Raw genomic sequence first — 18,236 nt, 5'->3', positions numbered from 1 at the left:
GTTACCTGGTTTTAAAGTAAGTGATGTTTTGTTGATGAGGAAAGAAAAAGATTTCTGCTCACTAGTAATTAATTTCCTCAAACATCATTAATACCTTTTGTAGTGAGCCTTTGTTTGGCCATGCAGTACACGCCTCTCTATACAGACAGAAGTGGCTGCACTCTCCTTCCGCTTCAGCTGCAGATTTTTTTTTTCAGTCCACCCACACTTATAACCCACAACCCAAGGCAACCCATTCCAACTGATCTCCATAAAGTGCAGAAACCGACAAAGTGGAGTAGAAGTCGATGAGGGAAGTTGCTGCACAGAAAGGAAAGGAAAAAAAGAACACACCTGCTTTACACTGTAACATGTGTGTGTGGGTCTTTGTGTTGTTTGGTGTTATTGCCTGAACTAGATAAATCAAAGACAACGCTATGACTTGAGCCAACATATTACTAGGGATGTAAATCACTATTTTCATGACAGTATAATGAGATATTGATTCATTGGACAATGATACAATACCTGTCTGAAAATACAAAGCCTGCCATGATACAATTTATATGAGATAAAAAAATTCCGGAGCCTGCGATCCATACGATACGATATCATATGCCAGTTTAACGCAATCAGTTACATTGATATCAACTTGCAAAAAGCAACTTAAATATGATTTGATGATTCTTTTACCGGGCTTCTCCAGACATTTGAATGAAGAACAATCTATTCTTTTGAATAAAAAGAGGTTGGAGGTCTGGTTTCTGGTCAAAGCCGGCGGGCGCCTTGACACAAATTGCTTGTCCACCTTAAAGGTCGGTCCACCTTAAGTGAGCCTGTGAGCCTGACCCGAAGTTGTCGCTAACTTTGTTGTGCTCACGTGACACTCGATCGACCGCACACGCACCCACCTGACACCGCTAGCGCCGCCGCTCGCTAACTCCGCTTGCACAGTTTGAATGTTTAGGGAGGAGGTGCGCTTGGACAGAAATGGTAAAATAAAGGCGTATGTTTGAGAGGATGATATGTTTGGATGTTTACACTTTGCATCGATGATGTTGGATCGTTTAATATTGAATTGATCCAGATAGATGGACCACTACCTTACATATGACCTTATATGCATTTAGGCAATTACATAGTCCATTGCACACTGAAGCTATAAAGACTGGAGCCTTACAAGCATTCATACCCACTCATGGATGATACTCTTACCAGTTTTTTGGTTAAACACCTTTGCGACTGAAGGAATGCGCTGTCTATAGCCATGAGTACCAACAGTAGTGCCTATGGCCTAATTCATTCACTAATTCATTTTTTTTTTTGGTAGTCGTCTTCCCAGTGCTGGAGCTTGTCTCGCTTAAATAGATGATCATTATCTGGCTCAGTGAGGGATTTTATAATTAAAGTAAATGTCCTTGCCGGCAAGGTGAAGTATGTCTGTGGAAATTGTGTTGTATCAAGAAGCTGTAGCTTTCAGAATGTGTAATGAAAGTGTGATCCTGGTGCCAGTGCCGTTTATTATTTGGAGGGTGAAGGCATTCGTGTTCAGAATTCCTCGCAGTCCAGCTGCGGCTCCTGCTGTCATCTCGGCTCTTTTGGTGCCGAAGGAGAGCATGCATTAACGCTTCTGACATGGCATTTCGAAGAGGGAATCTACGACAGTTCTTGAAAATATTTGTTTGTTTGCTGTCTCCTCTCAGGTTGGTGTTACTTTGCTGACGAGACAGAGGCAGGCCCCGAGTCCGGAGGTGAAGAGAGCAAGAAAGGAGCCCTCCCAGAGAGCAGGGGGCAGCAGCAAGCATGCAGGACTCAGCCTCGGATAGCAAGATGGCCAAACAGGTCAGGATCAAACCATACATCTCTGTGTGTCTGTGTGTCTGTCTGTCTTTATGTGGGTAAGTCCTGTGCATATCTACTTTGCAGGCTCAGGGTTGATTAGATGTTACAAGCTAGTGATTTTAATGAACCATGTTGCACCATTGAAACTTAAGAAATATTAACAGATTAATAGATTTTGTAAACAGGAAGTAGCTGTAGCACCACAAGCTGTAACACAAGTGTCCAAATTGAAGCAGGCAAACAACTAATAAAATTAACTGGGAATACTTAGAAAACATAAGTATGACTGTTTTACTTATGTATACATGGAGAAAGATGGGTGTTTGAGAGTTAGCTAATATTATTCATGCCGTTTTTCAGCATTTTGTCAAGTTTCAGGTCAGATACGTTGACCGTATTCCATATTTAACTTTTACCTTTCATTCTAAACGCTACAAGCTATTGTTAGTTTTGTCAGTTTGCAAGCAGCCGTAACACCAGGGTGTTAATCATTTGTAATAAAGTGTGTGTGTGTGTGTGTGTGTGTGTGTGTGTGTGTGTGTGTGTGTGTGATGCAGCCAATTTTAATTAAAGAAAAATAGCTTAAAACTTTGAACCTGCAAACTGCTGATGCAACTTGCTCCAATGCTTGTGTTTAATTGAGCTGAGATTGAATATCATTACACGGCAGAAAAAATAGAGTTAATTTGTTTTTGTTGCCTCATTAATGTACAGTATTTCTTCAAATTGCAACATTTTGTCTGGTCTGAGCCTCCAAGTCTTTGTTTCAGAATAGTCTGAAGAGTCTATGATATGGCTGTAATTCAGTGCTTAGTCTTATAACTGGGACCCAATGCAGTTTCCAGTAGATGTACATTATACTGTATGTTGAATTAGCAGATGGAACACTGACTTACATCTATTAAAGCCACAATGCTGAGTCTACACCAATGAGTTTCTCTCAGGCCATTTCTGTGAAAGAACTTAATCTTAATGCACTTCAGATATCCACTCAGGTGTCATTTGACTTCCCATTTTTTTTTAATACAAATCTCAAGGAACAGAACTCCAAGTACATGGATGAACCTAGAGAAACGGACGACATGTCAGAGAGGACATCGCCAAACAAGAACCTCAAGTCTCCCCAGAAGGGCTCCAAACGACTTAAAACCGCCCCCTTCAAAATGACCCTGCTGGACACCTCCGAGTTCGAAGGCGAAATTGAGGTAAGCACTGCGAAAAAACAAAACAATTTGTGATGACATGTCTTTATAGATTTAACCTTAACATGCTTCAAACAATCACTTGAAAAGCAGCATTCTTTTTGTGTGTGTTCTTTCCCCCTTTGTAGTTCTTGTCCTCTGTGGGCAGTTGTGTGTGTGTGTGTGTGTGTGTTGTGTGTTGCTGCAGCGAGCAGATGAAACGGGCACAGAGAATAAAAAGAGAGCTGGTGCCACGCTGGGAGCTCACCAGGGGGGTGATGCCAAAGCAGTGTCACACATTTCTGTAATGCACACAATGAAAAATAGTGAGTGCAGCATAAAAGTCCTCACTCTACACCATCTGTTTTTATTGCTCCTGCAGTGTAATAAAAGGACATTTCCCGCTTGCTTGGAGTGGATACTCAAGGCATGCATAAAAAGCGGAGAGAAGAGATAGATGTAAGTGCATTGCCTTAGATAAATGCACAGGAGATTATGGAGCCTTAATGACTAGCAAGCGGCATAACACTTCTTGCAGGATCTTTAAATATATAATATCTTCTGCGAGATTGCGGTGGAAAATTCATATCCAGTTACTTGACTGTGGGGATGACTGTGCAGCATTATTATATCTTGTTTTCCATTCCATCAGATTTCCATTCCACTCTTATCTAGACACCAAAATGCACGACATGATGCCTCCGTCTCGCTCCGCTGCCTCTGCACCCGAGATGACAGAGTTAAATCGGGGCCAATTGGCGGCAGCCAGCCCTCTGTCACAGCCCGGTAACCTGCCTCTGCATCTCTTCAGCGAGGCTGGCTGATGCAGCGCGGGGACTGGGACTGGAGATGTTCTGCGCATGTTTCAGAAATTGCGTCACCGGAAGGTTCAGGCTGGGGCTCACTGTGGGCCAACTGTATTGATCTCTCTCGCACATAATGTGCACTTAAGAGAGAGGAAAAGAGAGAGGGATAGTGTCAAAGGAGAGCCCTTTTCTCTTTACGAGCGCCAGTCGCCTCTCACCCTTCACTCTGTCAGTTAGTTAGTGAGAGACACAGATCTCAGCTGCTAGAAAAACGTTTTCTTTGTCTCGTGGCAGGTTGTGTCCGAGAAAAAAACAAAAACCTTTGCTGTTGCTTCTTGACGTGCGAGGCATCCCGATGCTTGCATGTAACATGAATCAATTAAATTGTAGCGATAGCCCGCAAAAACAAATTTTCTGTTGAATGAATATAATTGGCAAACTAACAAATGATTAGACTGTTGCCTACGCCAACATATAAAATAAAAGACCTTGCTTTGTTGAGACGGTCTGTCTGTCGATCTCCTCCGCTGTGTTTCAGCACCCGGGACAGCGCCGCAACGACAAATGACGCTAATTCATGTTGATGCATAAAGAATAATGTAGAGTTACTACTCCTTGTTTCATGGACTATTTGGGATTGTTTGGGTAATGTGTAAGCCTATTTTAAAAAACAAAATATACCAGATGCATTTGAACTTTGATTGCCATGGCAATGGTCGAAGCTCTGAAGCATTCCAGGTCAGCCTTACTTCAACCTCAATGAAAATATAGGCCCTTGCCTTTAATAATGGCCCGTATTCTAATCTGGCACCCCTTTCAGTCGGTTCAATAGTGTTTATTAGGGCTTTGCAAAACAGCGACAAGTGGCTCATGACCATTTTCTTCCACCACCTGCCTCGTTTATGGTTGTTTGGTTACTTTTAATCAACAACAAAACCTACTTGGTAATGGAAGATGTCAGCGCTGGGCGCGATAACTTTCCGTCATGCCACTTGCTGCCTGTGTTGTCATTGTCTGCACGAACACAAGAGGTTGCATGTCAGCCAAAGGTAAACAAAGCTTTGTTTAAGAAGAGCTGGACTTCCTTGAGTCTTGCGGTAAATTCCTGGAGGTTTGTCGTCACTTGCAACCAGTTTCGAAAGTCAGCGTTGAATGCTTGCTTAGATTCTTAGGCTTGTTTACCTGTTCTGTGATCAGATAGTTCCAGATCCAAATCAGGAAATGAGAAAAAATGTCTCACCGCAAGTGTTTTTTTTTAAGTGTGTCACACAATCTTCCCCATCGGATGGAGTTGCCTACTTGTCATGGAATTGTAGATGTTAAACTCTGAATTTTTCTTCAGCATGTCGACTTTCTGCGTGTCTTACATTAACGCACATCTTATATCCCAACATGCACATATTCGTCGTACTTATACGTTATACTGTGAACCTTTGCACATCCCCCCAGCAATGATTTGTTCATTCCTGCGCAAAACTGTACAGCGCTTCCATAAAAAGAAAACGGATATATTTTAAAGTATTTCTTAAATTTTTTTTCCATATTTTCTACTGTAAATTTTTCTACCTATTTTATTTATTTTCATTACGATGTCTCTTGACTTTTGTACTATGTTTATTGTTATGCTCCAAATCACCAAGTCACATTCCTCGCAAACCTACCTGACAAGACGCTGTTTCTGTTTCTTATTTTAAACCATTGAACGGTTTGGTATGCTGTATTTTGTTGAATGACAAAAAAAGGTTTCTATTCACCAGACTGAAAAGTATTGTTTCGGTATGTACGGATTTGGTATCGGTACTAAAATCTTCTTTCGGTACTGAGGGTCACAGGTTGTCCCTTTTTGTACAATAAAAGCCTTCAGCACAAGCCGCTAACTGGCTGCTAGCAAATCCATAGTTATTACATGGTTGCAAGCCAGGTGCAGCCAAGGAGAAAATAGAAGAGCAATGTTATTATGAGCCACCCCTTAGGACACTTATGCACAAGTGCATGAAACTTTGTGTATGTGTGTGTGTGTGTGTGTGTGTGAGGGTGTGTGTTGGGGGAGGGCGTCTTTTTATATGTGAATGTGTGAGGTAAGAATATCAGGAATGTTACGCTGGCACCAACCGCTCTCTCAGCACTGCAAAAAACACCAAGAACTACCTTGGGGCCTTTTTGGGCATCAACACAACAATAGTTAGCATTATGGTTATGACAGCTTTTGTGTCTTAAGTGCTCCCCCCCTTAAATATTTGCCCGCCCTCGCAGCACTGCCATGTCATTGCCGGAGAATGTTATACAAAGCAGCCTCTTGTCAGCCCATGTTTTTTTTTTTTTATTTGTAATTCCAGTTTGGAGAGAGCGTCAGACCTCCAGGTCATTGGCAGGCTCACTCTCACTTCCTGTCTTTAATTGCTGGTTTGTGGAACGTCATACTCGCCATGTTCCGAACCTCCCTTGTGCTTCCAGGAGTCGGTAATGACAGCGTTGCGAGAAGACAAGCCACACTTCTCCCCGGAGGAGGTGCCGCATTCGTGGGTTAATTAAGTCTCTTGTCATGGATGCATAGCTGAGCCTCCCCGTGGTCCTCGGCCGGGAGAGGAGGCACCACGCCCATATCCGTTTCTCTCACCCAGTTCCCCCCCCCTCTGCTCACTGGGCTGTAACCAGCCTGACTATGCATCGTCGAGCCTAGCTGCCCCGATGGGCAGAGCGGGGCTATTTTTGGTGTTTCATGCTGGTTAGTTGTCTTCTTACCCCTCCAAGATTCTCTTGGGTGTCCATTCTGGTGGCAACTCTTGAGATCATTACTGTACATTTAAATATTTAACTCTACGCTGTCACACAGCATATACTCTTGCTTTACGTTGACAAATGTTGCAGTCAGGGACCTACTGACCGACATGACGGGAGCTAATACGCACGTCGCAATTATCCTAGCCTTGGAGAAGAAGTCCTAGCCTTGAGATGTTAAGAAACAAGACAGCATAGGGATAATACTGCATCTGTTTCCCTGGCAACTGCTTGCTCCTTCTCTCCGTCACCTCACAAAGTGAGCTCCAGGGGAGGAGGCACCGTGTGTGTGTGTACAGAGCATAATACTTTGTGTGGTTCAGTGTTAGCCCTGAACTTTACTATACGTCTTCCTCGCTCTATAATTAACAGTGACGTATCAGCCCGTGCATGAATTAATGATTTCGAGTCACCATTTCATTAACCCTATCAAATTAAAGTCAAAACTCTTTTGATATCAGCATTCTCTTGCTTGATACAAGCAAATTTGTCTGCCAGTGCAGTAAAGGACTTTCTATTAATTAAATTACAAACCAACCAATTCAGGGGAATTAAATTACTTAAAATAAGATTAGTGTTATTCCTTTTTGTAGATATCGAAACCCCATAGGGATAAAAACCATTTAGAGTTTTGGTAACCAGGTTTTGAACTTATGACCTTCAAGCTGGGGGGCATGTGTGCTAAACCAATTAATGTCTTTAACCTTTTCCATTCTATAACAGAACGGGATGTAAACGCTCTGAAGCACTACTATTATCAATGGAATGCGACGGGCACTACCTGTGTACTTAGAAATATATGCTGATGTGTGGGTCCACCAATTTGGTTTAGACTGAAATATTTCATCAATTATTGGATGGATTATTATTTGTTAACATTCATGGTCACCAGATGATGAATCCCTGACTTTTCCTCTTGTGCCACCACGAGGTTGATTTTTGTTTTGGTTTTGTGTGACACGTTTTCCTAATAGCTAGGATTGTCATAAATCTTGGTACAGATATTCATGTTCCTCAGAGGATGAATCTCACTGACTTTGGTGTTTCCCTGACTTTCCCTGTTCCCTGATAGCGGCAAGGCAACATTTTTCCACTTATCCAGTAAAATAACTTTAAAAAACATGTTGTTCAGACATTCATGGTCCCAATATGATGCATTTTTAGAGACTTTGGTGTTCCCCTAACTTTTCATCTATCACAAAATTTCAATTGAACTTCTATTAATGAGCACATACCTACAGAAATAATGGCTTTCCCATTATAGTTCTTTGTACTTTATGTTAAGTACTAATAAGCAAATGTCAGCATGCTAACACTTTAAATTAAGATGATTGAACGTACTAAACATTACATGCTTAACATCGGCATTGTCACTGTGAGCATGTTAGCATGCCGACTACAGCTTTTAGCTCAAAGTACGGCTTCACAAAGCTGTTAGCACGGCTGTAGACTCTTGGTCTTATTTATTAACACTGGGTGGAGTTACTTCAAAGATAGTCAACATGTGCTCTTCTGTGTTTATATTCGGGTCTTCATCAGGGAAGGATGTTGGGTGTGATGATTATTGTGAGATGGTTTTGCATTCTATTACTGAATGGGATGTAAAGCATCTGAAGCACTATTGTTATTAATGGAATGTGACGGGAACTAGATCCAATCCATACTCAAATCTAAATATATATATCTCACTCACTATGAAATATAGTTGTTGTATTGCATCACATTTTGCTCAGATTGCAATATTAGAAAGGTGGAAAAATGTATCCAGGAAAAAAAAGAGATAATTTGGCTAAAATTAACTTAGTGCCTAAATATTGAATTGTTTCCTTCTCCAGCTCTCTAGTTTGGTAGACTAGATGTCTACCATGCAGGCTGTATAACCAAGGATGTACTGATCTCTGCCAAATCCAGTCTGAGGCTCTTTCAACACTGTGAGCAAAAATGCTTATTTGTGCATCCTGAAAAAATCCATAGTGAAACTCTCCGTCGAATTGGAAAACATGAATTGTCACTTGAATGTAATGGAAATCTTCCTGAAATGTCCGTCTTGAACTCTGTCAATAGAAGAGTAAATCTCTGCCTACAGCACAAAGAGCAATCTCCCCCAGCGTTTCACAGTCCATTTTCACTGTCAAGTGTTTGAATCACACCGATTGTGATGCAGCACCAAAAGCCTGAGCTGCTTTGCTTTGTGCAAAACCAGAGAACAGAAAAGCAATCTTGGCAAAGCACAGCTGTCTAATGGGGGCTGATATTGATGAGTCAAATTTTGTCCAATAAAACTGAGCTATACCAGCAGTAGACTCTGTTGCACTTTTGGTATTGCAGAAATATAGCAGAGAATCTTTCTTCTGCCTTGTTGTTGACCTTTCTTACCGCTGCTGTGTCATACATGTTTTTTTTTTGTCTTTGCAGAAACACTCCAAAGGACAGACCCTGATGGACATGGTGTGTGAGCACCTCAACTTGTTGGAGAAGGACTACTTTGGCCTGACCTTTGCCGACACGGACACCCAGAAGGTCAGTGGATCGTGTACCACTGTAACCTCATGGGGATGTTTCAGTGCACAGACGCGTTGCTCACAGAACGATCTGTATTCCTCTCACTTGTTAGCTGGGTCGCCTCTCACAGGAGAGCACGATCTATAGATGAATGGAAAATGGGTCTGTACCACTGGGACATTGAAAAAACATGTGCAGTCTTTCCAAGACGTTTGTACGAAATTTCATTTAGAAGAAATAATCATTAAAGGTTCTCTCTACGGAATTCAACATGGCGACGGCTGAGCCAGCGGCAAGCAGCTAACGGTGCTAACAACGCAAACGTTTAGGACGCCATTACTCCACAATATCTTTACATTGCAAATATCTGTTTGCTGCTATATTAAGATATCATATGTTTCATACGTTTTAAGATTAAAGCAAGCCGATGTAATGTTTACTGAACAGTGGCTGAAACATAGTGTAACAATAGCACAAGTGGAAAAGGGCCCAAAGAAAGCAATCTAACTCAGAAATGTCAGTTACACGACAATAGCTATCTAACATTTGCTTACATGAGCCCCTGTGAGCAACAGGTCATTCCAGACCAAGTAAGGCTGTAGCAGCAAAACCCCATAATGTGTATTGAATTCAGCAAGGGTGAGTTTGACTGCTAATGAATTCAACATTACATTTGGGACTGGATTGTTTTATGTCGTCTATCAAATGTTTCATAGTCTTACTTTAAGGTCAGCCAGGCTAGCTCAGTAATAGCAAAAGTATTGAGTTGGTTTACACGCCCCCCCCCCCCCCCCCCCAAAAAAAAGAATAAAACCTCACTCGTCAGAAATACTTTGGTTCATTGCTTCTGTCCTCTGAGGTTTAATTATCTCTGCTTTTGATAATCGCATACATACATTAAACACCAATCGGCTCACAAATCATTTTGACATTTCAAGTAGAAGGTCTGAATATATTTCCCTCTGATTTGTGTTTACGTCTCCGGGTGCACAGACCAGGCTTATTATCTTCAAGTAAATGACTCTGACCTTGTGGGTCCTAGCTGTGGGCCCGCTTTAGGGCTCTTTGTCAGACGTGGGTTTCGGTTCTCGATTGATGCGAGCCGCCCTCGGGGCGGGTATGTGATTGCACAACAAGGAGACAACAGAAGAACCTCCTGCCTTTTGAAGATAGGGAAGATGACAAGTCTAAGTCCCTTTTTACCATCTGGAGCATATCCTCTGTCACTGTCATCAGCTTGTACTTACTTTGTCAGCTCACATGTTGTGACTCGGTCCGTGTCTGACGGCTTTGGATTTAGCCTGATCTCAGCCCCATACAGACAAGTTAACTGGGGGTGTTAAGGAGGTTAACAGGCTTGAAGTTCAAATATTTTCCTCTCTCTGAGTGTAGGTAAGACTACAGGCTTAGATCAATATGACGGGCTCGTCAAAGACAGGCTTATCAGAGCGCAGATTGATAACACTGCCTGGGGGTCATCGCTGATTGGTAGACCAAACAAGCCTTAGAATTGAAACGTCATTTCAGATGCCCTTTCTCTGTCTCAGTTGGGGAAGCAAGGATTTAATCTTCACTCTGCTCTTCGTGAGAGCATGTATTCCGTGTGATTGCTTTATGAACTGAGGTTGCAAAAGCAAGAGCGAAGCCTTGAAGAGTCTGCGATTAAAAAAGTTCCTCCTGCTTTTCTGCAGAGGAAAAGCAACGCAGCAGCGAGCGCCGCGCTAATTGAGTGCTCTTTGGCCTTGGCTGATATAAGATAGATTCAGGGGGACGATAAATGCCTGCGGCTCATTAAAGTCTTTAGCAGCCTGATTAAACACTGAAGGAGCATGTGTATTTGTGCCCGTCTACTTGAGTAGGTGTGTGTGTGTACGTGAACATGAAGGTGCAGTTCAAATTGCCAGCTGCTCGCAGTTTGCCCAACACGGCCACAGGATTGCACTGTGCTGTGTCAACCTCTCACACTCCTGATTCCACTCTGACTGATGTGAGACCAGATGCCAAAATGACTGTCAGGGTAATAAGCGCTCGCTGCGAGGCATTCAGGTTAGCGAGAATTACTGTCACTCTCTGGCCAAAGAGCAGCAATAGAACTATGTAGCATGCATCAAACACCTGTTTAAGTGGGTAAACGTGAGGATCAAAGTGACCAATTATATTTACACCTGTTGCTCTGTGTGTAAGGAAGTAGAAGTCATTTTTTCAGACTTATTTTTGTTCAATTTTAGTCACGCTAGCAGCAGCACTGAATTGCGATGTCGGCCAGTCGGTGGGTCGGTCGGTCGGTCCACCCCTTTGGCCCAGACTTAAATATCTCAACAACCACTGGATGGATTGCCGTGGCGTTTTATACAGACATTCATGGTCCCAAGAAGATGAAACATCCCGACTTTGTTGATCCCCGGCTTTTGACCTAGTGCCACCTGCGGGTTGACGTTTTTGATAAATTGCATAAAAAACTATTAAGTGGATTGCCATACAATTTGGTTCAGATATCCATGATGCTAATGACTCCTAATGACTTTGGACCTTTTGTCTCCATTAGCAGCACAGCTTACAAGAGTGGTAAACATTTTAAAGTCCATTACGTTGATTTATGACCAAATAGCTTCTAAATGAATGACATTCCCATCAGCCTCAGCTGCACTTTGTGTTTAGTGCTAATCAGCAAATGTTAACAACCTAACACACTGAACTGAGGGGTTGAACATGGTAAACGTTATACCTGCTAATCATCAGCATGGTAGCATTTGCACTGTGAACATGTTGTCATGCTAGCGTTAGCACTAAGCTAACACAGCACTCCTGTTCCAAAGTCCCAGTGACTACAGATAGTTGTTAAAGGTCCCATGCTGTAGAAAGGGAGATTTCCATGTCTCTTTTGATCATAAAGCAGGTCTAGGTGCTACATAAATACTGTGAAAGTATCATAGTGCTCAATGCACACAGCCCCTGTTCAGGAACGTTGCCTCGAGCCATCAGGACTTCCATAAGGTTGTGAGGTCACAACTATACAGTCATTGATAGAAACTAAGCTAAAATTGGTGTAATTTACACACACAGGGCAAGTAATGCAATTAAATGTATATTCAAACAGACAGTATGAAAAAAGTGTTAAACTATTCTGGTAGAAACCCAAAATACAAGTATGAACCTGAAAATAAACACAATATGTCTCCTTTAAACCGTGTAGTCACAGTTGTGGTGTTCGCTCAGTGAAGACTGGCTGTAGAGTTCTCCAAAATTAGAATGTCTAAATGGTAATAAAGCCAATTTATTTTTCTGGCTAAATCATCCCAACTCTTTAACATTTCTTATGAATGCTGAAAGGATTCTTTTTTTTGTACGTTAGTAATTGTTAAACTTTAGTTGTGAAGAAATAGTAAAGCTGGGTATAAAGGCACCACACTCTGTCAATGTTCAACAATAGGATAAAAGTGACACATTCCCAGAGATTATATATTATTGGGCAGTCCCAAAACGTGCAAGTATGATCCAGTGTGGGGATTTCTGGGGAACTTGAGCTTAAGATCAGAGGGAAACTCATTCAGACCTTCTTCTTGAAATGTGAAAATGATTTGTGAGGCTGGAGTTCCGTGGATGTGCGCCTTTATCACATGCAGAGATAATTAAACCTCGGAGGACAGAAACAAAGAATCACAGAGCTTCTGACAAGTGAGGCTTTTCCATTTTTAGGTAAACCAACTCAACACTTTTGCTATTAGCGAGTTAGCCCGGCTGACCTTAAAGTGAGACTACGTAACTTTTGAAAGAAGATATGAATTCATAAGCAGTAAAACTCACCCTTGCTGAATTTAATATAGCCGACATTGATACAGAGCTAAAGAGAAAACAGTCTGAGATCAATGTGTCTTGACTTTTAATTAATCTCAATTAATAGATTGTTATAGTAGTTTTTTATGAATTGATGTGTTTTTCATAATGCATCTCATTGCTGTTCACTTTCGATTTTATATTTTATTTTTTAATGACACACTAAATAGGTACCCTTTTGAGTAAATAAATACCTCCTCTTAACAACAAAGAAGATGACCCTGATGAAGGCCATTGGTTTGTAGAAACCTTTCCAGAGCACAGACCTCCGCCAAGGCTGTTTATCAATAGTGAAAATTAACGTGTATCCGCCCCATGATTTGGATCCGCTCCAATATTTAATGGGTTCGTCCTCGGCCCATACTACACCCTTCCAACAAGTTTTTATGAAAATCGAGCCAGTAGTTTCTTTTGCGTAATTCCCGCTGACAAACAGACAAACAAACAGACCAACAAACCTCCTTGGCGGAGGTAGTAAAAGGATGAATATGCAGCGGTAGAGTCCATGAGCATGCAGGGAGGTAACAGTAGAGGTAAAAGTACGTGAGGGAGGTATTTCATTAGTCTCTTCATTGCTGTCTGCTGTGCAGCTGTGCCTCTAAACAGCATGATTTACAGCTTCTGTTCCGAGCGAGTCAGTGTGCACAACTGCACTACTGCGCCGCTGATGAGATGCTCCAGCAAACTAAATCAGAAATTGTGCCCCCTTCACTGCACGATCACATGCGATGCGATCTGATAGGTAGCTGGCTGGTTGGTGATTTCTTTTTCTTTTGCAAAACAATGAAGAAACAGATGCTTGAATTAAATCTGCTCAGCAGGGTAGGCTCAGTTCCTTTATTTAACCATATGGAAAGGCTTCCATTAGGAACACTTGATGGCAATTAGAGCTAAATGTGACACCGGGGTGTGCATTAGCCATGTTCCCGGTCTGCCCTGTGTGAGTTCTGCCTTCTGTCTTTCAGAACTGGTTGGACCCCTCCAAGGAGATCAAGAAGCAGATGCGCAGTGAGTGTCTTTTCCAAAAGAGGAGTAAAGTCGTGAAAGCTGATTTCTTGGCACACGAGCCGATGCAAAGCCTTGTATTTACATTTTTTGTGCAATTTTCCTCAGACAGAGGGTATAACCCTCCGGCTCTCGTTGTAATTTCTCCTCAGACTCTCCGTGGCACTTTGCCTTCTCTGTCAAGTTCTACCCTCCAGACCCCTCCCAGCTCACAGAGGATATTACCAGGTAGGACACGTCTTTCCACATACGCGCTCTTACATTAACAACAGTTGTCACTCCTGTGCTGTCGGATGCTCTTTAGAGGAGAAATTGCGCACATGTCAGTTCTGCAGATGACTTTTTATTTTCCTAAAATACAAGTGTTTACATAAAAGTATTGTAGCAATTTACATGGCGTATTTACCCCCGGTGTCAAAACAACCCAAATCCCTCTCCACTTTTGGAGGATTAGACCTGGAATGCCACTAACTGCCGTGGATTAACTACGCTGAATACTTGTTGGAGCTTGCTTTGGTTCAGGCTTGTTTGACTGCCAACACCCTCCTCTCCTCCCCTTTTTGTCTCATCTGACAGATACTACCTGTGTCTGCAGCTGAGGGATGACATGCTGTCAGGTCGGCTGCCGTGCTCGTTTGTCACTCACGCCCTCCTGGGCTCCTACAGCGTTCAGGCCGAGCTGGGGGACTACGACCAGGACGACCACGGCTCCGACTACGTCTGCGATTTCCGCTTCGCCCCCAATCAGACTCGCGAGCTGGAGGAGCGGGTGATGGAGCTCCATCGAAACTACAAGTACACGAACGCAACGTTGTTTGAATCTGACTTTTTTTAATCCATCTGCAAACCTCTGGCAATGAACGGCCGATGAGCTTTTTTGTTGTGTCGAAACACCCCCCCCGTCATGCATATGGCTGATAGATGCTGTCACATTGCCGCAGCGTCTGTCACTGAGACGTACTGTACACAGTGTGATGTTGTGCCAGCGCGAGAACACTTTCTCAGTTACAGAGTCTTCTTCGCCACTGCTTTTTGGCATATGCCCAAACATAATGCTCGGAGAATTTAAGTTTTCAAGCATATTACCAAGATAATTCCTCTCCCACTGTGCAAGATTATGGGTTTATTATTTGAGGCCTGTTGATGTTGGTTACAGATATTATTGTTGTTCTGCCCACAGGGGGATAACTCCAGCAGAGGCTGAAATTAACTTCCTGGAGAATGCAAAGAAGCTGTCCATGTACGGGGTGGACCTCCATCATGCCAAGGTTGCCAAAAGTTGTTTTAATAAGCATTCAAGTAGGTTTCAGGGATGCGCACTGGAAAATCATGTCTGCCTCTTTGCTGTCCCTTGTTCGCTGTAGGACTCTGAAGGGATTGACATAATGTTGGGTGTCTGTGCCAACGGCCTGCTGATCTACCGCGACAGGCTGAGGATCAACCGATTCGCCTGGCCAAAGATCCTCAAGATCTCCTATAAGAGGAGCAACTTCTACATCAAGATACGACCAGGAGAGGTACGCAGCACAGTGAAGGATAATTAACAGAGCACTTCATCAGTTTTGCACAAACTGGGGGGGCAAGCATTAAATGCTTTAACCAGGCCAGGTATTTTTTGTTCCTCTATATTCCCCTGCTTCCAATTTTCACGCTAAGCACTAAACTATGCTAAGCTACATTTTTAGCATAAAGACATGAGAGTGGTATCGGTCTTCTCATCTTAGCAAGAAGGCGAATTAGCCCTTTTCCCCCCAAATTGTCAAACTATTCCTTGACGCCACAACCTCAGATTTTGAGTACAGTAATAGTTGATGTTATGTCACAGCTGTTACTGTTGAGAGTCACAGCAGAAATGAATGTGCGGTCAGCTGTGCTGAGCATAGGGCCGTGAAATCCTCCACTTTATACCTCCAAGTTTTGCTCCCCTGCACGTTCAGGGTCGATGTCTCGGCCCTCCTCATTGTGCCGTGCAGCGCTGCAGCTTATCTTCCATGCTGAGCCTCGGTGTAACCCAGACCCAGTCAAGTGACAGAGCCGCACAGTGAGCCTGTGATCGAGCCAACGAAAGAGTCCCTTTTAACAGAGCGGCCACAGCTGCAGCCACAGCACAGAATAGAAGGATAAAGAGTGTAAATATAGCGCCATGAGCAAGTTTAGCTCCCAGTGTCTGAACATTGGATGTTATTCTTCCTCTGCCTTGATGTGCTCCTTTCTGTCCAGTTGGCAAAATCCATGTTCTGATGTTTGCTTATGTAGTGGTAGCCATGCCAGCACAGAGTAAAGACTGCTTTATTGATTGGATTCAGTGTTCACGCAAGAATTAGATGTAGCATACTTATTGAATATTTTATGAATGTATTGGGTTTCCATCAACTTCACTCGGCGTAGAAGTACTGAGGTGGCCCCTTGGCAAAAACAGAGTAAACACACCTGGTGCTAAGCCCCGCACACCTTTCTTAACACGTCTCCCTGTCTCCCTATCCTCTCTCCCCTTCAGTATGAGCAGTTTGAAAGCACAATCGGTTTTAAGCTTCCAAACCACAGAGCTGCCAAGAGGCTGTGGAAGGTCTGCATCGAGCATCACACCTTCTTCAGGTAAGAATCGATCTGATCTGATAGATGAAAAGGTTCCCGTTCAAAGCCTATCAAGGCAAACGTAACATTTCCACGCGTGACAGCTCCATCCGGTGCAACCACGCTTTTTATTACACGTTGCAGTATTACTCTTTTTTTTACTGTATTACCACAGGCTGGTGTCTCCAGAGCCTCCTCCGAAGGGCTTCTTGGTGATGGGTTCAAAGTTTCGATACAGCGGAAGGACACAGGCTCAAACCAGACAGGCCAGTGCTCTTATAGACCGGCCCGCTCCGCACTTTGATCGCTCCACCAGCAAGAGGTACCTGCTGTCCAGGAGCTTGGACGGAGGTGAGAGCCACAGTAGCTCCTTAACAGATCTGCTTATGGAGGGTCTGATGAGTGTATTTTCTTTTACTTGTCAAAACATTTCTGGAGATGTGCCCTGTTTACACCTGGTATAGACATGCATCTTGGGTGACCCGATCCCAAGTAGTACGTCAGTTCACATCTGGCATTAAAATGCGTCTCCACCATAGAAATAGAATAGAAGTAGAACGTACATCGAACTCTTGATGGACTGGCCAATGTCAGTGTGGCCAAGGAAGAGAGCGAACAGCAGCTCCGGAGACAGACGGCTTAATAGTTCTTCTCTGGAGCAGCAGGGTGTGAGGCGGAGTGAGGCCGACCGCAAGACCCAGTGGCCACCAGATCACTGTTCAGGCTCATTTTCTGTAACCAGTGTAGCATTTAAGCATGGTGGAAATAGCACTATTATAATTGATACATTTGACTAATTTCTTCTGTCTTTCTATGCTTCGTAACGTTGCCCCTCCACTGCTAGTTTAAGTTGTCTCACCTCAGTGAGTCCGCAACTTTCCGTATGTAGGTTTAGATTAGAGGGAAGTTAGCCCGCTACCACAATCGCAATGATACACAAAACAATGGCCGCCGCTCTGACCATTCTGCTACTGTGATTTTAATGGGATAGTTCGTTCTACTTGTACTTTAAAACTAAAACTAAAACTGTACCTACGTGCACCTGTAAAGCCAACTCATGTACATGTTATATGTCAACTGTTTAATCGATACAAAAATTGTAAGTGGAAAAAAAAAGAATAAGTCGCTGCTCCAGGTCAAGAAGTAGTCCCTCACATAACCCTGTCGTTTTTACACTTTACGCCTTATGACCTCAGTTGAAATCTGACTTGTGTCTGTATTTAAACTCTTTGCTACCAGCAGAGTTCTCGCGGCCGGTTTCAGGCATGTGCGAGAACCACGACCGCCTGTCCCACCGCAGCCTCGGTGAACAGCGGCGCCTCCACAGCCCCTCCGTGGACGAGCAGGAGACCGAGCTGGAGCCCAGCATGGAGCAGGACGAGGAGGACAGTCACCAAGAGCGGGGCGAGGAGACGGGGCACGACGACGACGACGGCGATGTCACCCCGAGCAGAAAGAAAGAGATCATGGTAGTAAAGATTTCCTGACAAACGGTCACTTTTTTTTTTTTTTTTAGAGGAATTTCCATCGTGCCTAAGTAGATGTTAAGATTAAATATGGTCCAAATGTATAGAGATTGTGTCACCTTGAAGACATCTCCAGCTTTGGTGCAGAGAGATGACATGGACTACAGGGGTGCATGTGTAAATATGTGCGGTACAAGCTTCTCAGGCCAATTTATCCAGCAGCAGGGGCATAGCGCTGTGGTCACTGTGGTGGATTTAGCATTTACTAA

At 43.2% G+C, this 18,236-nt stretch overlaps 1 protein-coding gene across 2 annotated transcripts in view; it reads left to right on the top strand.

Annotated features, from left to right (window-relative positions):
• Positions 1–18,236, top strand: part of LOC306716058 (band 4.1-like protein 1) — a 75,279-nt gene that overhangs the window by 38,155 nt on the left and 18,888 nt on the right. Inside the window, exons 2-12 of one of the 2 annotated variants that reach the window (XM_079186607.1) lie at positions 1,683–1,821; positions 2,865–3,026; positions 9,002–9,106; positions 13,888–13,930; positions 14,080–14,155; positions 14,504–14,722; positions 15,108–15,195; positions 15,292–15,444; positions 16,425–16,522; positions 16,677–16,852; positions 17,741–17,970. In XM_079186607.1, coding sequence (XP_079042733.1) covers positions 1,783–1,821; positions 2,865–3,026; positions 9,002–9,106; positions 13,888–13,930; positions 14,080–14,155; positions 14,504–14,722; positions 15,108–15,195; positions 15,292–15,444; positions 16,425–16,522; positions 16,677–16,852; positions 17,741–17,970 — 1,389 coding nt within the window. In that variant the 5' untranslated portion in view covers positions 1,683–1,782. Of the gene's footprint in view, positions 1–1,682; positions 1,822–2,858; positions 3,027–9,001; positions 9,107–13,887; positions 13,931–14,079; positions 14,156–14,503; positions 14,723–15,107; positions 15,196–15,291; positions 15,445–16,424; positions 16,523–16,676; positions 16,853–17,740; positions 17,971–18,236 lie in introns of both variants that reach the window. The other variant, XM_079186606.1, reaches the window with a different exon arrangement.

This window comes from Pholis gunnellus, assembly GCF_910591455.1.
Source record: "Pholis gunnellus genome assembly, chromosome: 3".
NCBI lineage: Eukaryota > Metazoa > Chordata > Actinopteri > Perciformes > Pholidae > Pholis > Pholis gunnellus.
This window is presented reverse-complemented; position numbering and strand designations above follow the sequence as displayed.